At 46.1% G+C, this 18,623-nt stretch overlaps 1 protein-coding gene across 2 annotated transcripts; it reads right to left on the minus strand.

The window, feature by feature from the left end:
• Positions 1-6,022: 6,022 nt before the first annotated feature.
• SIRT4 (sirtuin 4) lies at positions 6,023-10,760 on the minus strand (the record flags this gene model as incomplete). 2 transcript variants are annotated; one of them, XM_080717410.1, is made up of 3 exons in its annotated part: positions 6,023-6,175; positions 6,531-6,825; positions 10,537-10,760. In XM_080717410.1, 3 exons carry the CDS (start codon positions 10,758-10,760, stop codon positions 6,023-6,025), a joined length of 672 nt encoding a protein of 223 aa, XP_080573536.1. The 2 variants fall into 2 exon arrangements, with proteins under 2 accessions (XP_080573536.1, XP_080573535.1); XM_080717409.1 differs by having other exon boundaries at positions 10,264-10,760.
• Between the last annotated feature and the right edge of the window lie 7,863 nt (positions 10,761-18,623).

The raw sequence follows: 18,623 nt of genomic DNA on the forward strand, positions 1-18,623 counted from the left end.
AGGCCGGCCTTGAACCTGTGATCCTCCTGTCTCAGCCTCCCAAGTACCGGGCTTCCAAGTATGTACCACCATGCCCAGTTTAACTGTTTTCTCTCCACAAACAAGGTGTGTCTCCATTCTGTGTGTGTGTGTGTGTGTGTGTGTGTAGTACTAGGAATGGAATCTAGGGAATTCTGCCTTCAAGCTACAAGCGTGCACCGCCACCATGCCCAGTTTAACTGGTTGTTTTCCACAAACAAGGTTCAAGACAGCTGTCTCCATTCTGGGTGTGTGCGTGTGCATGTGTGTGTATGTGTGCAGTACTGGAGATGGAATCTAGGGGCATTCTACCTCCAAGTTACACCCCCAGCCTAATTTTATTCTTTTATTTTGTTTATTTATTTTTTTTCTGGTACTGAGGATGGAACACAGGGGCATTCTACCTCTGAGCTACATCCCCAGCCCTATTTTTTTATTCTTTTATTTTGAAATAGGGTCTCACTAAGTTGCAGAGAACCTCACTAAGTTGCTGAGGCTGGCCTTGAACTTCCTATCCCCCTGTCTCGGTCTTCCAAGTACTGGGATTATAAGAGCATGCCGCCATGCCTGGCTGTAGGTTCTTTATTCTGACAGAGGATATCAGGTAGAAATCTTTGGAGAACTGTGTCATAAAGCCCCATTCTCTTTTTAATTACTTATTATTTGGCACTGGGAATTGACTAGGGTCATATTACCTCTAAGCTATACCCTCAGCCCTTTTTTTCTTTTTTTTTTGGGGGGGGGTACTGGGGTTCCTGGAAACCCTTCCTCCGGACTACACTCCAAGACCTATTTTCATATTTTTTATTTGGAAACAGGGTTTCCAAATTTCATTTTTAATTTTTTTTTTTTTTTTTGGTGTTACTGGAGATGGAATCCAGAGGCATTCTAACTCTGAGCTACACCCCCAACCCTATTTTTATGTTTTGACACAAGGTCTCACTAAATTGCAGAAGGCTTCACTAAGTAGCTGAGGCTGTCCAGGAACCGTGATCCTTCTGTCTCTGTCTCCCAAGTACTGGGATCACAAGCGTGCGCCACCTCTCCCGACTACATTTCATTTTTTTTTTTTTGGTGATATTGGGGTTCCTGGAAGCCCTTCTACCTCCGGGCTACACTCCCAGACCTATTTTTACATTTTTATTTGGAAACAGGGTCTCCTAAGCCAGCGCGCGCGGCTGGCTTCGAACCTGCGCGATCCTCCTGTCTCTGCCTCCCAAGCGCGGGGATCACAAGCGTGCGCCACCTCGCCCGGCTACATTTCATTTTGAAATAAGGTTTGGCTAAATTATTGTGTCCTGGCCTCAAACTTTTGATCCTCCCATCTCAGACTCCCAAATACTGGGATTACAGGTATGTGCCGCCACACCTAGCTTCTTTTTCGTGAAAGAGAGAAAGAAAGAAAAAGAAAGGAAGGGAGGGAGGGAAGGAGGGAGTGCAAGGAGAAAGGGAGGAAGGGCCAGTGGGTATGGTGATGCACACCTGTAATCCCAGCACTTAGGAGGCTGAGACAAGAAGATCACAGATTCAAAGCCACCCTCAGCAATTTAGTGATGTTCTCAGTAACTTAACAAGACTCTGTTTCAAAACAAAAAAATTAAAAATAGGGGTGGGAGTATAGCTTGGAGGTAGAATCCCTTTGGGTTCAATCCCCAGCACCACACACACACACACACAAAAAGAATATAAATGTACAGCCCATAAACCTGGCATGCTATTAAAAATTATCTCTTTATTCCTTGGTTAATAAAAAATGTATGCATTCCATTGCTCATTTTGTAAAAAAAAAATGTCAAAATGGTTCCGTGAAAGACACAACCATTTGGAATTACAACTTGTCAGTTCTGTCCATCATCACCCCCAGATTACTGAGATCCCTGGACAGCACTCCAGAAGCCACTATGGCCTACATATTTCCCAGGCTACTGCTTCTGCCATTTGACATAAAAAAAAAAAAAAAATGAAGCCAGGTGTGCTGGCACACACCTGAAATCCCAGTACTTGGGAGTACTTGGGAAACTGAGACAGGAGGATCCCAAATTCAAAGCCAGTCTCAACAACTTAGTGAGGCTCTCAGCCATTTAGCAAGACTCTGTTTCCAAATAAAAATAAAACAGGGCTGGGGGTGAGCCTCAGAGGTAAAATGCCTCTAGGTTCAATCCTCAGCATCAAAAAAAAAAAAAAAAGGAAGAAGAGTCAGGTGTGATGGTGCACGCGAAGCTGAGACAGGTGGTTCGCAGACAGACTCAGCTACTACTTAGTAAGGTCCTTTGAAACTCAGTGAGACCCCGTTTCAAAATAAAGAATAAAAAATAGGGCTGGGGGTGTAGCTCAGAGGTAGAATGCCCCTGGGTTCCATCCCCGGTACAAAAAAAAAAAAGAAGAAGAAGAAGAAGAAAGAAAGAAAGAAAGAAAGAAAGAAAGAAAGAAAGAAAGAAAGAAAGAAAGAAAGAAAGAAAGAAAGAAAGAGAGAGAAAGAAAATGAAGGCCACTTTCCCATCAAGAGCAGCTGCTTCTTTGAAGTCTTTGATGGGGCAAATCTCATCAGTCTGAAGACCCCTCCTTGGCTTGCAAACCTGCCCTGCGGGCAGAAAATGGTGCTTTGCTGCCCTCTACAGGACGCAATCAATGAGCTTCCATTGGTTGAAGGAAAAAGGGATGAGTCCTGAGGGATCTGAAAAGAAATGGAATGAGTTAATGCCAAGATAAATTGGGAATGGGGTGGAAAGAACGACTGTGAACATCAACCTCCCCACTCAAAAAAACCAGAGTACAAAAGCCAGGCATGGTGGTGCACACTTGTAATCCCAGTACTTGGGAGGCTGAGACAGGAGGATCATAGGTTTGAGGACAAGCCTCAGCGAGTAGTGAGACTCTCATCAATCTAGCAAGATCCTGTTTCAAAATAAAAATACAATCAGGCTGGAATGTATCTGGCTTCAAACCCCAGTGCCCCCCTAAAATTAAAAACCATAGCCAGGCATGGTGGCACACACTTGTAATCCTAGTACTTGGGAGGCTGAGATGAGAGGATCGTGGTTCGCGGACAGCCTCAGCTACTTAGTGAGGCCCTCCGAAACTTAGTGAGACCCTGATTCAAAATAAAGAAAAAAAAATAGGGCTGGGGGTGAGGCTCAGAGGTAGAATGCCCCTGGGTTCAATTCCCAGCACCAAAAAACAAAAACAATAACAAACAAACAACAACAACAACACACAAAAAAAAAACCCATAGTACAAAGCCAGGTAGGGTGGCGCATGCCTATAATCCCAGTACTTGGGAGGTTGAGACAGAAAGAGTGCAGATTTGAGACCAGCATGCCAGAACTTAATAAGAAAATAAGGCTGGGGTGTAGCACAGAGGTAGAAGTCCCTGGGTTAATCCAAGTTCCAAAATGAAAAATCGCTTAGCCCGGTGTGGTGGCGCACACTTGTAATCCCAGTACTTGGGAGGCCGAGATTGAAGAATTCCAGGTTCGAGGCCAGCCTCAGCTACTTAGTGACGCCCTCTGCAACTCAGTGAAGCCCTGTTTCAAAATAAAGAATAAAAAATAAGCCGGGCGTGGTGGCGCACACTTGTAATCCCAGCATTCAGGAGGCTGAGACGGGAGGATTGTGGTTTGCGGACAGCCTCAGCTACATAGTGAGGCCCTCAGCAACTCAGTGAGACCCTGTTTCAAAATAAAGAATAAAAATTTGGGCTGGGAGTGTAGCTCGGAGTTGAATGCCTCTAGGTTCTATCCCCAGACCCGCCAAAAAAATAAAAAAACTAAAAAAATAAAAAATAGGGCTAGGAGTGTAGCTTGGAGGTAGAATGCCCCTGAGTTCCATCCCTAATCCCCCCCCCCCACACACACACACAAATCTCTTAAACTGGTGCAGTGGCAGGTGCCAGAATCCCAGAATTTGGAAGGCTAAAACAGGAGGATTACAGATTCAAAGCCAGCTTCAGCAATTTAGCAAGCCTCTCAGGATATTAGTGAGACCCTGTTTTGAAATCAGAAAAAAAAAAAAGGGGGCCTGGGTATGGCTTGGAGGTAGAACGTCCCTGGGGTTCAATCCTCTGTACAAAAAAAAAAAAAAAAAAACAAACTTTAATCATAAAGTCTGTGAAACGACCCAGATATGACAAGTGAACAAATATCTGTACCCAGATTAGATCCTGGATCAGAAACAAATGCATAAAGTAAATCGTGCGACTACTGGGAATTTTTTTTTATGGTATTGGGGATGGAACCCAGGGGCATCCTACCTCTGAGCTACACCCCCAGCCCTATTTTTTATTCTTTATTTTGAAACAGGGTCTCACTGAGTTGCAAAGGGCCTCACTAGGTAGCTGAGGCTGTCCGCAAACCACAATCCTCCCGTCTCAGCCTCCTGAATGCTGGGATTACAAGCGTGTGCCACCACGCCCAGCTTGGAAATTTTTAATATAAACTGTTTATTATTTAAAGTGTTTCTGCCGGGCGTGGTGGCGCACGCTTGTAATCCCTGCGCTTGGGAGGCAGAGACAGGAGGATCGCGCTGGTTCGAAGCCAGCCGTGCTGGCTTAAGAGACCCTGTTTCCAAATGAAAATATAAAAATAGGTCTGGGAGTGTAGCCTGGAGGTAGAAGGGTTTCCAGGAACCCCAGTACCACCAAAAAAAAAAAAAAAAGTGTTTCTTTTTTTAGTCAGGCGTGGTGGCGCACACTTGTAATTCCAGCATTCGGGAGGCTGAGACCGGAGGATCGCGGTTCGCAGACAACCTCAGCTACTTAGTGAGGCCCTCCGCAACTCAGTGAGACCCTGTTTCAAAATAAAGAATAAAAAAATGGGGCAGGGGGTGTAGCTCGGAGGTCAAATGCCTCTGGGTTCCATCCCCAGACCCGCAAAAAATAAAATAAAATAAGATAAAATAAAAGTGGTTTTCTTTGTTTTTTTTCCCCCCCCCTTGGCATTGAGGATGGAACCCAGAGGCATTCTACCTCTGAACTACACTCCCAGCCCTATTTTTTTTTGTGTGTGTGTGTGTGGATCTGGGATGGAACCCAGGGGCATTCGACCTCCGAGCTATAGCCCTGCCCTATTTTTTATTCTTTATTTTGAAACAGGGTCTCATTACATTGCCGAGGGCCTCACTAAGTAGCTGAGGCTGTCCACAAACCGTGATGCTCCTGTCTCAGCCTCCCGAATGCTGGATTACAGATGTGCGTCACCACACAGGGCTTTCCCAGACCTATTTTTATTCTTTTTTTTTTTTGCGGGTCTGGGGATGGAACATGGAACCCAGGGGCATTTGACTTCCGAGCTACCCCCCCTGCCCTGCTTTTTATTCTTTTTTTTTTTTTTTTTTTTTTTTTTTTTGGTGGTACTGGGGTTCCTGGAAACCCTTCTACCTCCAGGCTACACTCCCAGACCTATTTTTATGCTTTTTTATTTGGAAACAGGGTCTCTTAAGTAGCGCGGCTGGCTTCGAACCTGCGCGATCCTCCTGTCTCCACCACACCCGGCTTATTCTTTATTTTGAAACAGGGTCTCACTAAGTTGCGGAGGGCCTCACTAAGTAGCTGAGGCTGGCCGTGAACCATAATCCTCCTGTTTCAGCCTCCCACGTACCAGGATTAAAAGCGTGCGCCACCATATCTGGCTTAAAGGTATTTTACCAATGTTAAATTTCATGCAAAAGTCAACTTGTGTTTTTGTGTGTGTACGTGTGTGGTACTGGGGATTGAACCCCAGGATGTTCTACCTCCAGGATATACCCCCAGCCCTATTTTATTTTTTACTTGGAAACAAGAGTCTCACTAAGATGCTGAGGGTTTCGATACTTGGTAAGACTGGCTGTGAACCAACAATCCTCTCGTCTCAGCCTCCCATGTATTGGGATTACAGACCTGGACCCCCAGGCCCAGCTCACTCTACTTCCACCCAAATGGGAACTGGAATCTAATCTGAGAGCTACTTACCTTTAGCAGCAGGAGTCAAAGGCAAGTCCCTGTTTCTGGCTCAGAAACACTGGGCTGTGGTCAATGTGGGTCTATTAAAGGCAGCAACTCGCCACAACGAGAATTCAGTTTCAGACAGGCCAAGTCATCCGAGCGCGTGGGCCCAATATTCACTATTGCGATTGGCAGCTTCTTGTCCCGGGCAGTGAGGATAAACCTGTATCCAGAGTACACCTGTCCAGGCAGAAGACGCACGTAAGAGCTCAGCTCTCCAGAAAGGAGATTCAAAAGAGGAGGAAGCCTGGAGGGCGTGGTGGCGCAGGCTTGTAATCCCCGCGCTTGGGAGGCTGAGACAGGAGGATCACACAGGTTCCAAGCCAGCCTCAGCTACTTAGTGAGGCTCTCAGCAACTTAGTGAGACCCTGTTTCCAAATAAAGTATAAAATAGGTCTGGGAGGATAGCCCGGAGGTAGAAAGCCCCTGGGCTCCACCCCCAGCAACATAAAAAAAGATAAAAAAAAGAGGGGAGGCCTCTGAGACTCCCCATCCCACACAAGGGCTGTCACCTGTGGCCAGGTCAGGCAGGTACCTGCAGGGACGATCCAACCACCAGCAGGGAGTCGGCTTCGCCCACACGCCTGTGCACAAAATCAACCTTGTCAGGGCTCACTGTGCCCCCGAAGAACACGACATCTGGCTTCAGCGGGCCTCCGCATCGGGCGCAGGCCGGGACCTGGAAGCTCTGCACCTGCTCCTCCGAGAGGAAGACGTCGCCATCGGGAGCCACACCCTGGGCCTCAGCGCTCCAAGTGGGGTTCAGGGCCCGGAAGCGCTCCTGCAGCACCCCCCGGGGGGTCTGCTCGCCACACTCCAAGCAGAGGACCCTGAAGCCAAAGACAAGGCTGCTGGACAAGGTCTTTGGCAGCACAAGGTGCCAGAGGGCTGCACCCCAACGTTTTCAGCCCCTCCATCCCCTTCCTTCCTTCCTGTCCGAGGGTTGAACCCAGGGGCATTCACCTCTGGGCTATACCCCAATCCTTTTTTTAGCAAGTCTCCCTAAAGTGCTGAGGCTGGCCTCCTGTGTCAGCCTCCCAAGTACTGGGATTACAAGTGTCACCTTTTCTTTTATCTTCTTTCTTGTGGTAGTGGGGATGGAACCAAGGAGCATTCTACTTTTGATCCCAGCCTATTTTATTTTTTATTTTCAAACAAGGTATCACTAAATTATAGAGGATCTAAATTGCTGACACTGGCTTTGAACCTGCAATCCCTCTGTCTCAGGCTCCCAAATACTGGGATTACAGGCTTGTTCTACCACACCAGTGGCACTATTTTCTTTTCTAACACCCACAATTTCCCCATCCTGGCCATCCTTTTTCACAATCGCCTGTTTCTCACCTTTCAACTGCCAGCCTTCTAGCACAAGTAACATTCAGGGCATGCCTGTAATCCCAGTACTTGAGAGGCTGAGACAGGAGGATCAAAGGTTCAAGGACAGCCTCAGCAAGCAGTGAGACCCAGGTTCCCGATAAAAAATAAAATAGAAGCCGAGTGTGGTGGCGCACACCTGTGATCCTAACAGGAGGCTGAGACAGGAGGAATGCAGTTCACGGACAGCCTCAGCTACATAGTGAGGCCCTTTGCAACTAAGTGAGACCCTGATTCAAAATAAAGAATAAAAGGGCTGGGCGTGGTGGCGTACGTTTCTAATCCCACGCTTGGGAGGCTGAGACAGGAGGATCGCACAGGTTCGAAGCCAGCCTCAGCTTAGTGAGACTCTCAGCGATTTAGTGAGACTCTGTTTCCAAATAAAGTATAAAGTAGGTCTGGGAGTACAGCCCGGAGGTAGAAAGCTCCTGGGTCCATAGTAACACACACAAAAAAAGAATTAAAAAATAGGTGACAGCCGGGCGTGATGGCGCACGCTTGTAATCCCAGCATTCGGTGAGGCCCTCTGCAACTTAGTGAGACCTGTTTCAAAATAAAGAATAAAAAAATAGGCAGGGGCTATAGCTCGGAGGTCAAATGCCCCTGGGTTTCATCCCCAAACCCACACACACACAAAAATAGGTGAGCCAGGCATGGTGGCGCACACCTGTAATTCTAGTACTTGGGAGGCTGAGACAGACGAATCTCAGGGTCAAGGCCAGCTTGAGCAATTTAATGAGGCTCTGTTTCAAAATAAAAATAAATGCTGGGGCGTGTGGTACACGCTTGTCATCTCAGAGGTTGAGAAAGGAGGATCATGGACCATAGACAGCCTCAGCTACTTAATGAGGCCCTTTGCAACTCAGTGAGACCCTGTTTAAAAAAATAATAATTTTTAAAAATGGGCTGGGGGTTTCACTCAGAGGTAGAATGCCCCTGGGTGCCATCTTCAGTACTGCAAATAAATAAATAAAAATAAAAAGATAAAAGTAGGGTATGGTGATGCACACTTGTAATCCCAGTACTTGAGAGGCTGCGACAGGAAGATCACAGGTTCAAAGCCAGCCTTGGCAAACTTAGTGTGGATATCAACAACCTGAGACCCAGTTTCCAAATAAATAAATAGGGCGAGGGGTGATCTTGGAGATAGAATTCTTCTGAGTTCAGTTCCCAGTACCAAAAATAAATAAGATAAAAAGGGCTGCAAGTGTAACTTAGAGGTAGAATGCCTTGGGTTCAACCTTCAGTACCAAAAATAAAATAAAATAAAATAGGGCTGGGAGTATAGCCCAGAGGTAGAAGGCCCCTGGGTTCCATTCCCAGTACCATAAATAAATAAATAAATAAATAAATAAGGAAGACTGTAGCTCAGAGGTAGAAGGCCCCCGAGTTCAATCTCTAATATGAAAAAAAGAATATTGATTAAAAAATCTTTGAATTTGGGTGATAGCATATGGGAATTCACTCTACTTAACCTCTCTGCTTTTGTGGATGTTGGAAGTTCTCATCATGAAAAAAGTTAATATGAAGCTGGGCGTGGTGGCACATGCTTGTAAAATCCCAGTATTTGGGAGGCTGAGACAGGAAGATCACAGGTTCACGGCCAGCCTCAGCTACTTAGCAAGGTCCTCAACTTAGTGAGATCCTGTTTAAAAAATAAAAAATAGGGCTGGGGGTGTACCTTGGAGGTAGAATGCCCTTGGGTTCAATCCCAAGTATCACACACACACACACACACAAAAGAAAGGTTGTTTTTTTTTTAATTAACTCATGGGCACCACTATCTCTCTAATCCCTCCACTACCACTTCAGGATGGGTCCTTTAGGTTGACTTCCCCACCTACTCTTTCTAACCCTAGGATTTTCTAATCTACTAGGATCTGGACCCAGCCTTCCCGACAACCTGTCATACTGTTCCTATCCCAAAGCCTCCAACAGAGGTCAGCCCAGGTTCCCTTGGGCCTGCAAAATCCTCTTCATTAACAGAAAGCCCCCCTTTTCCAAAATCCTTTGCCTAGTGTAACTTAAGCCATTCTCCAGGCCCGCCTTCCCCATAAAAGCTTCCTCAATTACTACCATTTTTACTGTATGTTTCTTTGATGTGCACATCATTTATATCAAGGACCATGAAATTTAACAACCACGTATTAAATTGTTTGTTGTTAAATGTTATTTTCAAAGCTGAGCGTGGTGGTGCACGTTTGTAATCCCAGCATTCAGGAGGCTGAGACTGGAGGATTGTAGTTTGCAGACAGCCTCAGCTACTTAGTGAGGCCCTCTGTAACTTAGTGAGACCGAGTTACAGGGGGTGTAACTCGAAGGTCGAATGCCCCTGGGTTCCATCCCCAGACCCGAAAAAAAAAAAAAAGAAAAAAAAAGTTATTTTATTTCCCTCACACATTATAAAATTCCCTCCTAGCCAGGCGTGGTGGCACATGCTTGTAATCCCAGCATTCGGAAGGCTAAGACAAGAGGATCAGAGTTCGTGGACAGACTCAGCTACTACTTAGTGAGGCCCTTTGCAACTCAGTGAGACAGTTTCCAAATAAAGAATAAAAAATAGGGCTGGGGGTGTAGCTCGGAGGTAGAATGCCCCTGGGTTCCATACCCAGTAATGAAAAAAATAAAAAAAAGCCGGGCGTGGTGGCGCACGCTTGTAATCCCAGCATTCGGGAGGCTGAGACCTGGAGGATCGCGGTTCGCGGACAGCCTCAGCTACTTAGTGAGGCCCTCTGCAACTCAGTGAGACCCGGTTTCAAAATAAAGAATAAAATGCCCCTGGGTTCCATCCCCAGATCCGCAAAATAAATAATAATACTAAATAATGAAAAATAAAAAAATAAAATTCTTGCCTATCTCTCCCCACGTTTCGGAACCTCTGGGCCTCTCTTTACCTGTGCATGCACCCGTGCAGCTCCGTCAGGCGCCGGCTCCCTGCCCTGGTGTGCAGCGCATCCACATTCTGCGTCACCAACCAGTGCAGCTTTCCGAGTTTCTCCCAGTTACTCAAAGCCCAGTGTGCAGGGTTCGGCTGGTGGGAGGAGAACTGGGGCCAGCCCACAAAGTTTCTTGCCCAGTACCTTTGGCGGATGCGCGCACTGCCTACGAATTCACTATGCTGAATGGGCCTCCGGTCAGTGCGGGCGTAAAGTCCCACGTTCTCGGACCTGTAGTCCGGGATCCCTGACTCAGTGGAGATACCCGCCCCGGTCATCACCAAGAGTTTCTTGGAAAGAGTGACAAAGCGCTGTAACTCTCTGATCTTCTCAGGGTCCAAAGGAGGACTCGGTGGCACGAACAAACCCACAGATCTGCGAAAACTCTGCCCGCTGAGGGCCCCCATCCAGCGCCCTTTGGGTGACCTGAAAGTCAACCTGCAGCTCATTTTCATTCTGCAGAAAAAGAAACCTTGTATGAGAACCTGGATATAGCAAAAAAGGTAACCACCAACTGATGAATAAACAAAATATGGTGTTACCCATACAATGAAATATCACTCTGCTCCAATAATGAATGAAGGCGGGAGTGGTGGCACACGCTTGTAATCCCTGCGCTTGGGAGGCGGAGACAGGAGGATCGCACAGGTTCGAAGCCAGCCTCAGCTACTTAGTGAGGCTCCCAGCAACTTAGTGAGACCCTGTTTCAAAATAAAGTATAAAAATAGGTCTGGGAGTATAGCCCGGAGGAAGAAATGCCCCTGGGTTCTACCCTCAGTACCACACACACAAAAATGTAATTAATTTTTTTAAAACAGCAGGGAACCAGCTGGGCGTGGTGGTGCATGCTTGCAATCCCTGAGCTTGGGAGGCGGAGACAGGAGGATCATGCAGGTTCGAAGCCTGGGAGTGTAGCCCGGAGGTAGAAGGGTTTCCAGGAACCCCAGTACCACCAAAAAAAAAAAAAAAAAAGGGCAGGGACCAGGCATGGTAGTCCATGCTTGTAATTCCAGCATTTGGGAGGCTGAGACAGGAGGATCGTGACTCACAAACAGCCTCTGCTACTTAGTGAGACTCTTTGCAACTCAATGAGCCCCTGTTTCAAAAATAAAGAATAAAAAATAGGGCTGAGGGTGTATCTCAGAGGTAGAATGCCCCTGGGTTCCACCCTCAGTACCACATACACGCCAAAAAAAAAAAAATTTAAATTTTGAGACAGGGTCTTGCTAAATTGCCCAGGCAGGCCTAGAATTTGCTATCCTATATCTGGGATTGCAGGCGTGCACCACCACACCTGGCTTCCTTTCTTTTTCTACTCTTCCTACTCCTCCTGGTTGCAGAGGGCCTCACTAAGTAGCTGAGGCTGGCTGGGAACCTGTGATCCTCCTGTCTCCGCCTCCCAAGTTACTGGGATTATAAGCGTGCACCCAGCTCATAATTCTTTTTTTTTTTTTTTAAAGAGAGGGGACTAGGGACGCAGCTCAGTGGTGGATCACTTGAATAGCATGCATGAGGACCTGAGTACAGTCCCAAGACCCACACACACAAAATAAGTCATTTCTTACATCACAAATCAAATAAATGAGCTTCATCAACATAGCGAGATCCTGTTTCAAAATTAAAATAAGCCCAGAGCCGGGCGTAGTGGTGGGCGTAGTGGTGCACGCTTGTAATCAAGGCGGATCACAGGTTTGCAGCCATTCTCAGCAACTTGTGAGACTCTTGTTTCCAAATAAAGAATAAAATAGGGCTGTGGGTGTGGTTCAGAGGTAGAATGCCCTTTGGTTCAATCCCCAGAACAGAGGGGGAGAAAAACATGGGGCTAGGGTGCTAAGTGGTGGCACATGCTGTGATCCCAGTCCTTGGGAGACTGAGATAAGAGGATCACAGGACCATGGCCAGCCTCAGCTTAGTGAGGCCCTCCCCAACTCAGTGAGACTCCATTTTTTTTTTTTTTTGTTTGTTTGTTTGTTTTGTGGTAGTGGGGATAGAACCCAGGGGCTTTCTACCTCCTGGCTATACTCCCAGACCTTTTTTATATTTTATTTAGAAACAGGGTCTCACTAAGTTGCTGAGAGCCTCACTCAGTAGCTGAGGCTGGCTTCGAACCTGTGCAATCCTCCTGTCTCAGCCTCCCAAGCGCTGGGATTACAAGCCTGCGCCACAATGCCCAGCTACTCTTTATTTTTGAAATAGGGTCTCATTGAGTTGCAAAGGGCCTTGCTAAGTAGCAGAGGCTATCTTCAAAGAGTGATCCTCCTGTCCCAGCCACCCAAGTGCCCAACCACACCCAGCATCAGCCTCAGCTTTTTTTTTTTGGCGGTACTGGGGTTCCTGGAAACCCTTCTACCTCCGGGCTACACTCCCAGACCTATTTTTTTATATATATCTTTATTTGGAAACAGGGTCTCTTAAGCCAGCGCGGCTGGCTTCGAACTTGCTTCGAACTTGCGCGCTCCTCCTGTCTCCACCTCCCAAGCGTGGGGATTACAAGCGTGCGCCACCACGCCCAGCCAGCCCCAGCTATTTAATGAGGCCCTTTGCAACTTAGTGAGACCCTGTTTCCAAATAAAGAATAAAAAATTGGGCTGGGGGTGTAGCTCGGGAGGTACAATGCCCCTGGGTTCTATCCCCAGTACCACAAAAAAAAGAGGGTTGGGGGTGTAGCTCAGAGGTAGAATGTTCCTAGGTTCAATCCCCAATACCACATAATAATAATAATAATAATAATAATAATAATAATAATAATAATAACAACAACTACTATTAGTAGTACTAATATTATTATTAAAAGTGGCAGATACAATGGCACACACCTGTAATCCCAGTACTTGAGAGACTGAGACAGGAGGATCACAGGTTCAAGGACAATCTCAGCAATTTAGTAAGGACCTCAGGAACTTAAGAAGAGCCTGTTTCAAAATAAAAACAAATAAATAGGGCTGGGGGTGTAGCTCAGAGGTAGAATGCCTCTGGGTTCAACCTACAGTACCCCCAAAAAAATAAATAAAAAATAAAAGGCGCCAGACATGGTGGTGCAGGCTTGTAATTCCAGCATTCGGGAGGCTGAGACAGGAGGATCTGGGTTGGCAGCCAGTCTCAGCTATTTTTTTTTCTTTTTTATGTGGTACTGGGGTTCTTGAAAGCCCTTCTACCTCCGGGCTACACTACCAGACCTATTTAATCTTTTTTTATTTGGAAACAGGGTCTCCTAAGCCAGCACCACTGGCTTCGAACCTGCATGATCCTCCTGTCTCTGCCTTCCAAAGGCGGGAATGACAAGGGTGCGCCACCACGCCCGGCAGCCTCAGCTATCCATATATTTATTTATTTATTTATTTATTTATTTATTTATTTATTTATTTATTTATTTTGGTGGTACTGGGGTTCCTGGAAGCCCTTCTACCTCCGGGCTACACTCCCAGACCTATTTTTACATTTTTATTTGGAAACAGGGTCTCCTAAGCCAGCGCGCGCGGCTGGCTTCGAACCTGCACGATCCTCCTGTCTCTGCCTCCCAAGCGTCCCTGCGCCACCACGTCTGGCAGGCAGCCTCAGCTATTTAATGAGGCTCTTTGCAACTCAGTGAGACCCTGTTTCATAATAAAGAATAAAAAATAGGGCTGGGTGTGTAGCTCAGAGGAAGAGTGCCCCTGGGCTCCATCCCCAGTTTGGCAAAAATAAATAAATACATAAATAAGTATAGCTTGGCAGACTGCCCTGAGTTCAATTCTCAGTACCACAAAACAAATAAACACACACACACAAAAAAATCTTTAATCGCTGTACTTTTTGAAATCTGAGACAAGAGGATCACAGGATGGAGGTCAGCCTCAGCAACATAGTGAGACCCTGTTTCAAAATAAAATAGGGCTGAGCTGGGCATGGTGGCACAGGCTTGTAATCCCAGCATTTGAGAGGTGTATTTGAGAGGCTGAGACAGGAGGATCGGGGTTTCCAGACAGCCTTAGCTACTTAGTGAGGCCTTTGCAATTCAGTGAGACCTGGTTTCAAAATAAAGAATAAAAAACAGGGCTGGGTGTGTAGTGTAGCTCAGAGGTAGAATGTCCTAGGTTCCATTCCTAGTACCGCAAAAAAAAAAAAAAAAAAATCAGAATTATCTTTTTTTTTTTTTTTTTTTGTAGTACTTCTACCTCCGGGCTACACTCCCAACCCATTTTTATATCTTATTTGGAAACAGGGTCTCTTAAGCCAGAGAGGCTGGCTTCAAACCTGCGCGATCCTCCTGTCTCCGCCTCCCAAAACGCTGGGATTCCGAGCATGCGCCACCACGCCCAGCTAGAATTATCTTATTTCTAAGGCAAGAGAAGCACGTTGAGTTCTAATAGGTCAGGTTTTGCAATTGTTTTTTTTTTTCCAACTGAGCAAATCAACTCAGAGCTCAACCATGGTAGGCAAGTGCCCCAGCCCCATGCTGCACCCAGTCCCAAAAGGTCAAGTCTCTCTCTGTCTCTCTCTCTCTCTCTCTCTCTCTCTCTCTCTCTCTCTCTTTTTTTTTTTTTTTTTTTTTTTGGTACTCAGGACTGAACCCAGGGACATTTTGCTTCTGATCTACACACCCAACCCCATTTAAATTTTTAATATTTATTTATATATTTATTTATTTGCGGGTCTGGGGATGGGACCCAGGGGCATTCTACCTCGGGGCTACACCCCTTGCCCCATTTTTAATTCTTTATTTTGAAACAGGGTCTAAGTTACAGAGGACCTCAATAAGTAGGTGAGGCTGTCCGCGCCAACCACGATCCTCCTCCGGTCTCAGCCTCCCAAATGCTGGGATTACAAGCGTGCGCCACCATGCTGGGCTCCATTTTTTTTTTTTTTTTTAATTCTTTACTTTGTGTGTTCCTGGGGGGTGGAACCCAGGGGCTTTTATACCTCCAGGACATACTCCCAGACCTATTTTTTTTATATTTTATTTGGAAACAGCGTCTCACTAAGTTGCTGAGAGCCTCACTAAGTAGCTGAGGCTGGCTTCGAACCTGCGCGATCCTCCTGTCTCAGCCTCCCAAGCGCGGGGATTACAAGCGTGCGCCACCACACCCAGCGTAGAGACCCTGTTTTCAAATAAAGTATAAAATAGGTCTGGGAGTATAGTCCGGAGGTAGAAAAGCCCGTGGGTTCCACCCCCAGTACCACAAAAAAAAATTAAATAAATAAATAAATAAATAAATAAATAAATAAATAAAATAAAATAGAGCTAGGGTTGTAGCTCGGTGGTAGAATGCCCTGGGTTCCATCCCCAGTATCAAAAAATAAATACATACTAAATAAAAATATAAAATGGACTGGGGAGTAACTCGGAGACAGAATGCCTCTGCGTTCAATCCACATACACACAATAGTGGGAAAACAGAATCCCTTAAAAGACGTGCACAGCTTCTAGAAACCGGCAGCACACACAGAACACACTTACCTTCCACAGCTTAGAGGACACTTCATATCCGGCAGTCGCTCTGTGCCGCTCCCTGTGCATTTCGGGAAATGTAGTTCATGAAGCAAAATGATGCACGAAGAACTACAAGTCCCACAATCCTGCGGGCCTACACCTGCGAGACCTAGCTGGCCCGCGAGCGCCCCTGTCGGTCTTCCCTGGTCAGAGGTTTGGAATCTGTTCGCAGGGTCTGACCCACTCTCAGTCAAAGACAAGTGGTTAGAGCTTGGGTATCAACGTCATATGTGCAAAACAACCCACCCAAACAGCGCCAACACAGGAATTTATCCTCTCTCGAGATAGACTCTTTTAGCCGGACCTGATAACACACATTGGTAATCCCAGTACTTGGGAGGCTGAGACTGGAGGGTCACAGGTTCGCGGCCAGCCTCAACTACTGAGTGAGGACCTCCGCAATTTAGTGAGACCCTGTTTTAAAATAAAGAGCCGGGTAAGAAAGAAAGCAAAAAGAAATATTGAAATGTTATCTTTAAGTCATCAAAAGCTTGGTATCAAACAAATGAAACTGTTATGTGAGATTATCATCGTTAATATTGGATAAATTGCTATAAAACTAGATGTCAACCACTAAGCCAAGCATGGGAAGGAGGGATGGAGAGGGAAGGGGGTGGGGATCGGGTAGGGGCTAACTGGGCGATGTGTGCATGTATGCCTATAAAAGTATTTTCTTTATACCATTATGATGTATGAATACATTGCACCAATAAAAATAAATTTTAAAAAAAACTAAAAAAATAATAATAATAAAGAGCCGGGTGTGGTGGCGCATGCTTGTAATCCTAGCATTCAGGAGACTGAGACAGGAGAGTTCATCTACTTAGTGAGGCCCTTTGCAACTCAGACCGTGTTTCAAAATAAAAATAAAAAATAGGGCTGGGGGTGCCCCTCGGAGGTTGAATGTCCCTGGGTTCCATCCCCAGTGCTGCAAAAATAAATAAATGAAAAATAAAAAATAAAGAATAAAAAATAGGGCTGAGCCGGGCGTGGTGGCACATGCTTGGGAGGCTGAGACAGCAGGATCGCACAGGTGCAAAGCTAGCCTCAGCTACTTAGTGAGGCTCTCAGTAACTTAAGTGAGACCCGTTTCCAAATAAAATATAAAATAGATCTGGGAGTGTAGCCCGGAGGTAGAAAGCCCCTGGGTTCCACCGCTAGTACCACCAAAAAATAAATTAATTAATTAATTAATAAAATAAAAAATAAGGCTGGGGGTGTAGCTCAGAGGTAGAATGTCCCTGGGTTAAATCCCCAGTACTGCAAAAGATAAATAAGCCGGGCGTGGTGGCGCACGCTTGTAATCCCTGCGCTTGGGAGGCTGAGACAGGAGGATCGCACGGGTTCGAAGCCAGCCTCAGCTACTTAGTGAGGCTCTCAGCAACTTAGTGACACCCTGTTTCAAATAAACTATAAAATGCGTCTGGGAGTATAGCCCAGAGATAGAAAAGGCCCTGGGTTCCACCCCCAGTACCACCAAAAAATAAATGAATAAATAAATAAATAAACAAATTAATTAATTAATTAAAGAAAAAAGCCAGGCGTGGTGGCACACGCTTGTAATCTCAGCATTTGGGAGGCTGAGACAGTCTCAGTCGCATAGTGAGGCCATTCACAACTTAGTGAGACCCCAGTTTCCAAATAAAGAATAAAAAATAGGACTAGGGTGTAGCTCAAAGGTAGAATGCCCCTGCACTTGTAATCCCAGCATTCGGGAGGTTGAGACCAGAGGATCGTGGTTCGCGGACAGCCTCAGCTACTTAGTGAGGCCCTTTGCAACTCAGTGAGACCCTATTTCAAAATAAAGAATAAAAAATAGGGCAGGGGGTGTAGCTCGGAGGTAGAACGCCCCTGTGTTCAATCTATAGCAACACACACACACACACACACACACACACACACAGAGATATTAGTGTATGTGATTTTTTGTTTGGTACTCACTAGATCTTACTAGGTTGATGTCTCACTATTGCTGAGGCTGAACTCGAACCTGCGATCCTCCTGTCTCGGCCTCCCAAGTACTGGGATTATACCCATGCACCATCATACCCAGCTTTTTTTTTTTAGGTACTGAGAATTAAACCCAGGGACATCCTACCTCTAAATTATACCCCTAGTCCTAAGTTCTGTTCTTTTCTTCCTCTCTCGCGCTCTCTTTCTCTCTCTCTCTCTCTCTCTCTCTCTCTCTCTCTCTCTCTCTCTTTGATGGTACACTCTCTCTCTCTCTCTCTCTCTCTCTCTCTCTCTCTCTCTCTTTGATGGTACTGGGGTTCCTGGAAACCCTTCTACCTCCGGGCTACCTCCCATACCTATTTTTTATATTTTTTTTATTTGGAAACAAGGTCTCCTAAGCATGTGCCACCATGCCCGGCCTAATTTCTATTCTTTATTTTGAAACAGGATCTCACTAAATTGTGAAGGGCCTAAGTAGCTGAGGCTGGCCATGAACTGTGATCCTCCAGTCTCAGCCTCACAAGTACTGGGATTACAGATGTGTGCCACCACACCAGGCTCATTTTTTATTGTGGAACAGAGTCTTGGTAAATGACCATATGCAGGCCTTGATCTTGTGATTTCCCCCTCTCAGCCTCCCAAATACTGTGGTTACAGGTGTGGCCACCATTGCCAGCCCACAGGAGTCATATGGACGATGGCTCTGGATGCAGAGAGACTTCCCCTCTGCTCATTCTACCTAGGTGTGTGTGTGTGTGTGTGTGTGTGTGTGTGTGTGTGTGTGTGTGTGTGTGTATGCGCATGCATGCATATATATGTGGCTCTGGGGCTTCAACCAGGAGCATTCCACCTCTGAGCTACAACCCCAGGCCTATTTTATTTTTATTTTGAAACA

The sequence above is a fragment of the Muscardinus avellanarius genome (genome assembly GCF_963383645.1).
Source record: "Muscardinus avellanarius genome assembly, chromosome: 21".
NCBI classification, from domain to species: Eukaryota; Metazoa; Chordata; class Mammalia; order Rodentia; family Gliridae; genus Muscardinus; species Muscardinus avellanarius.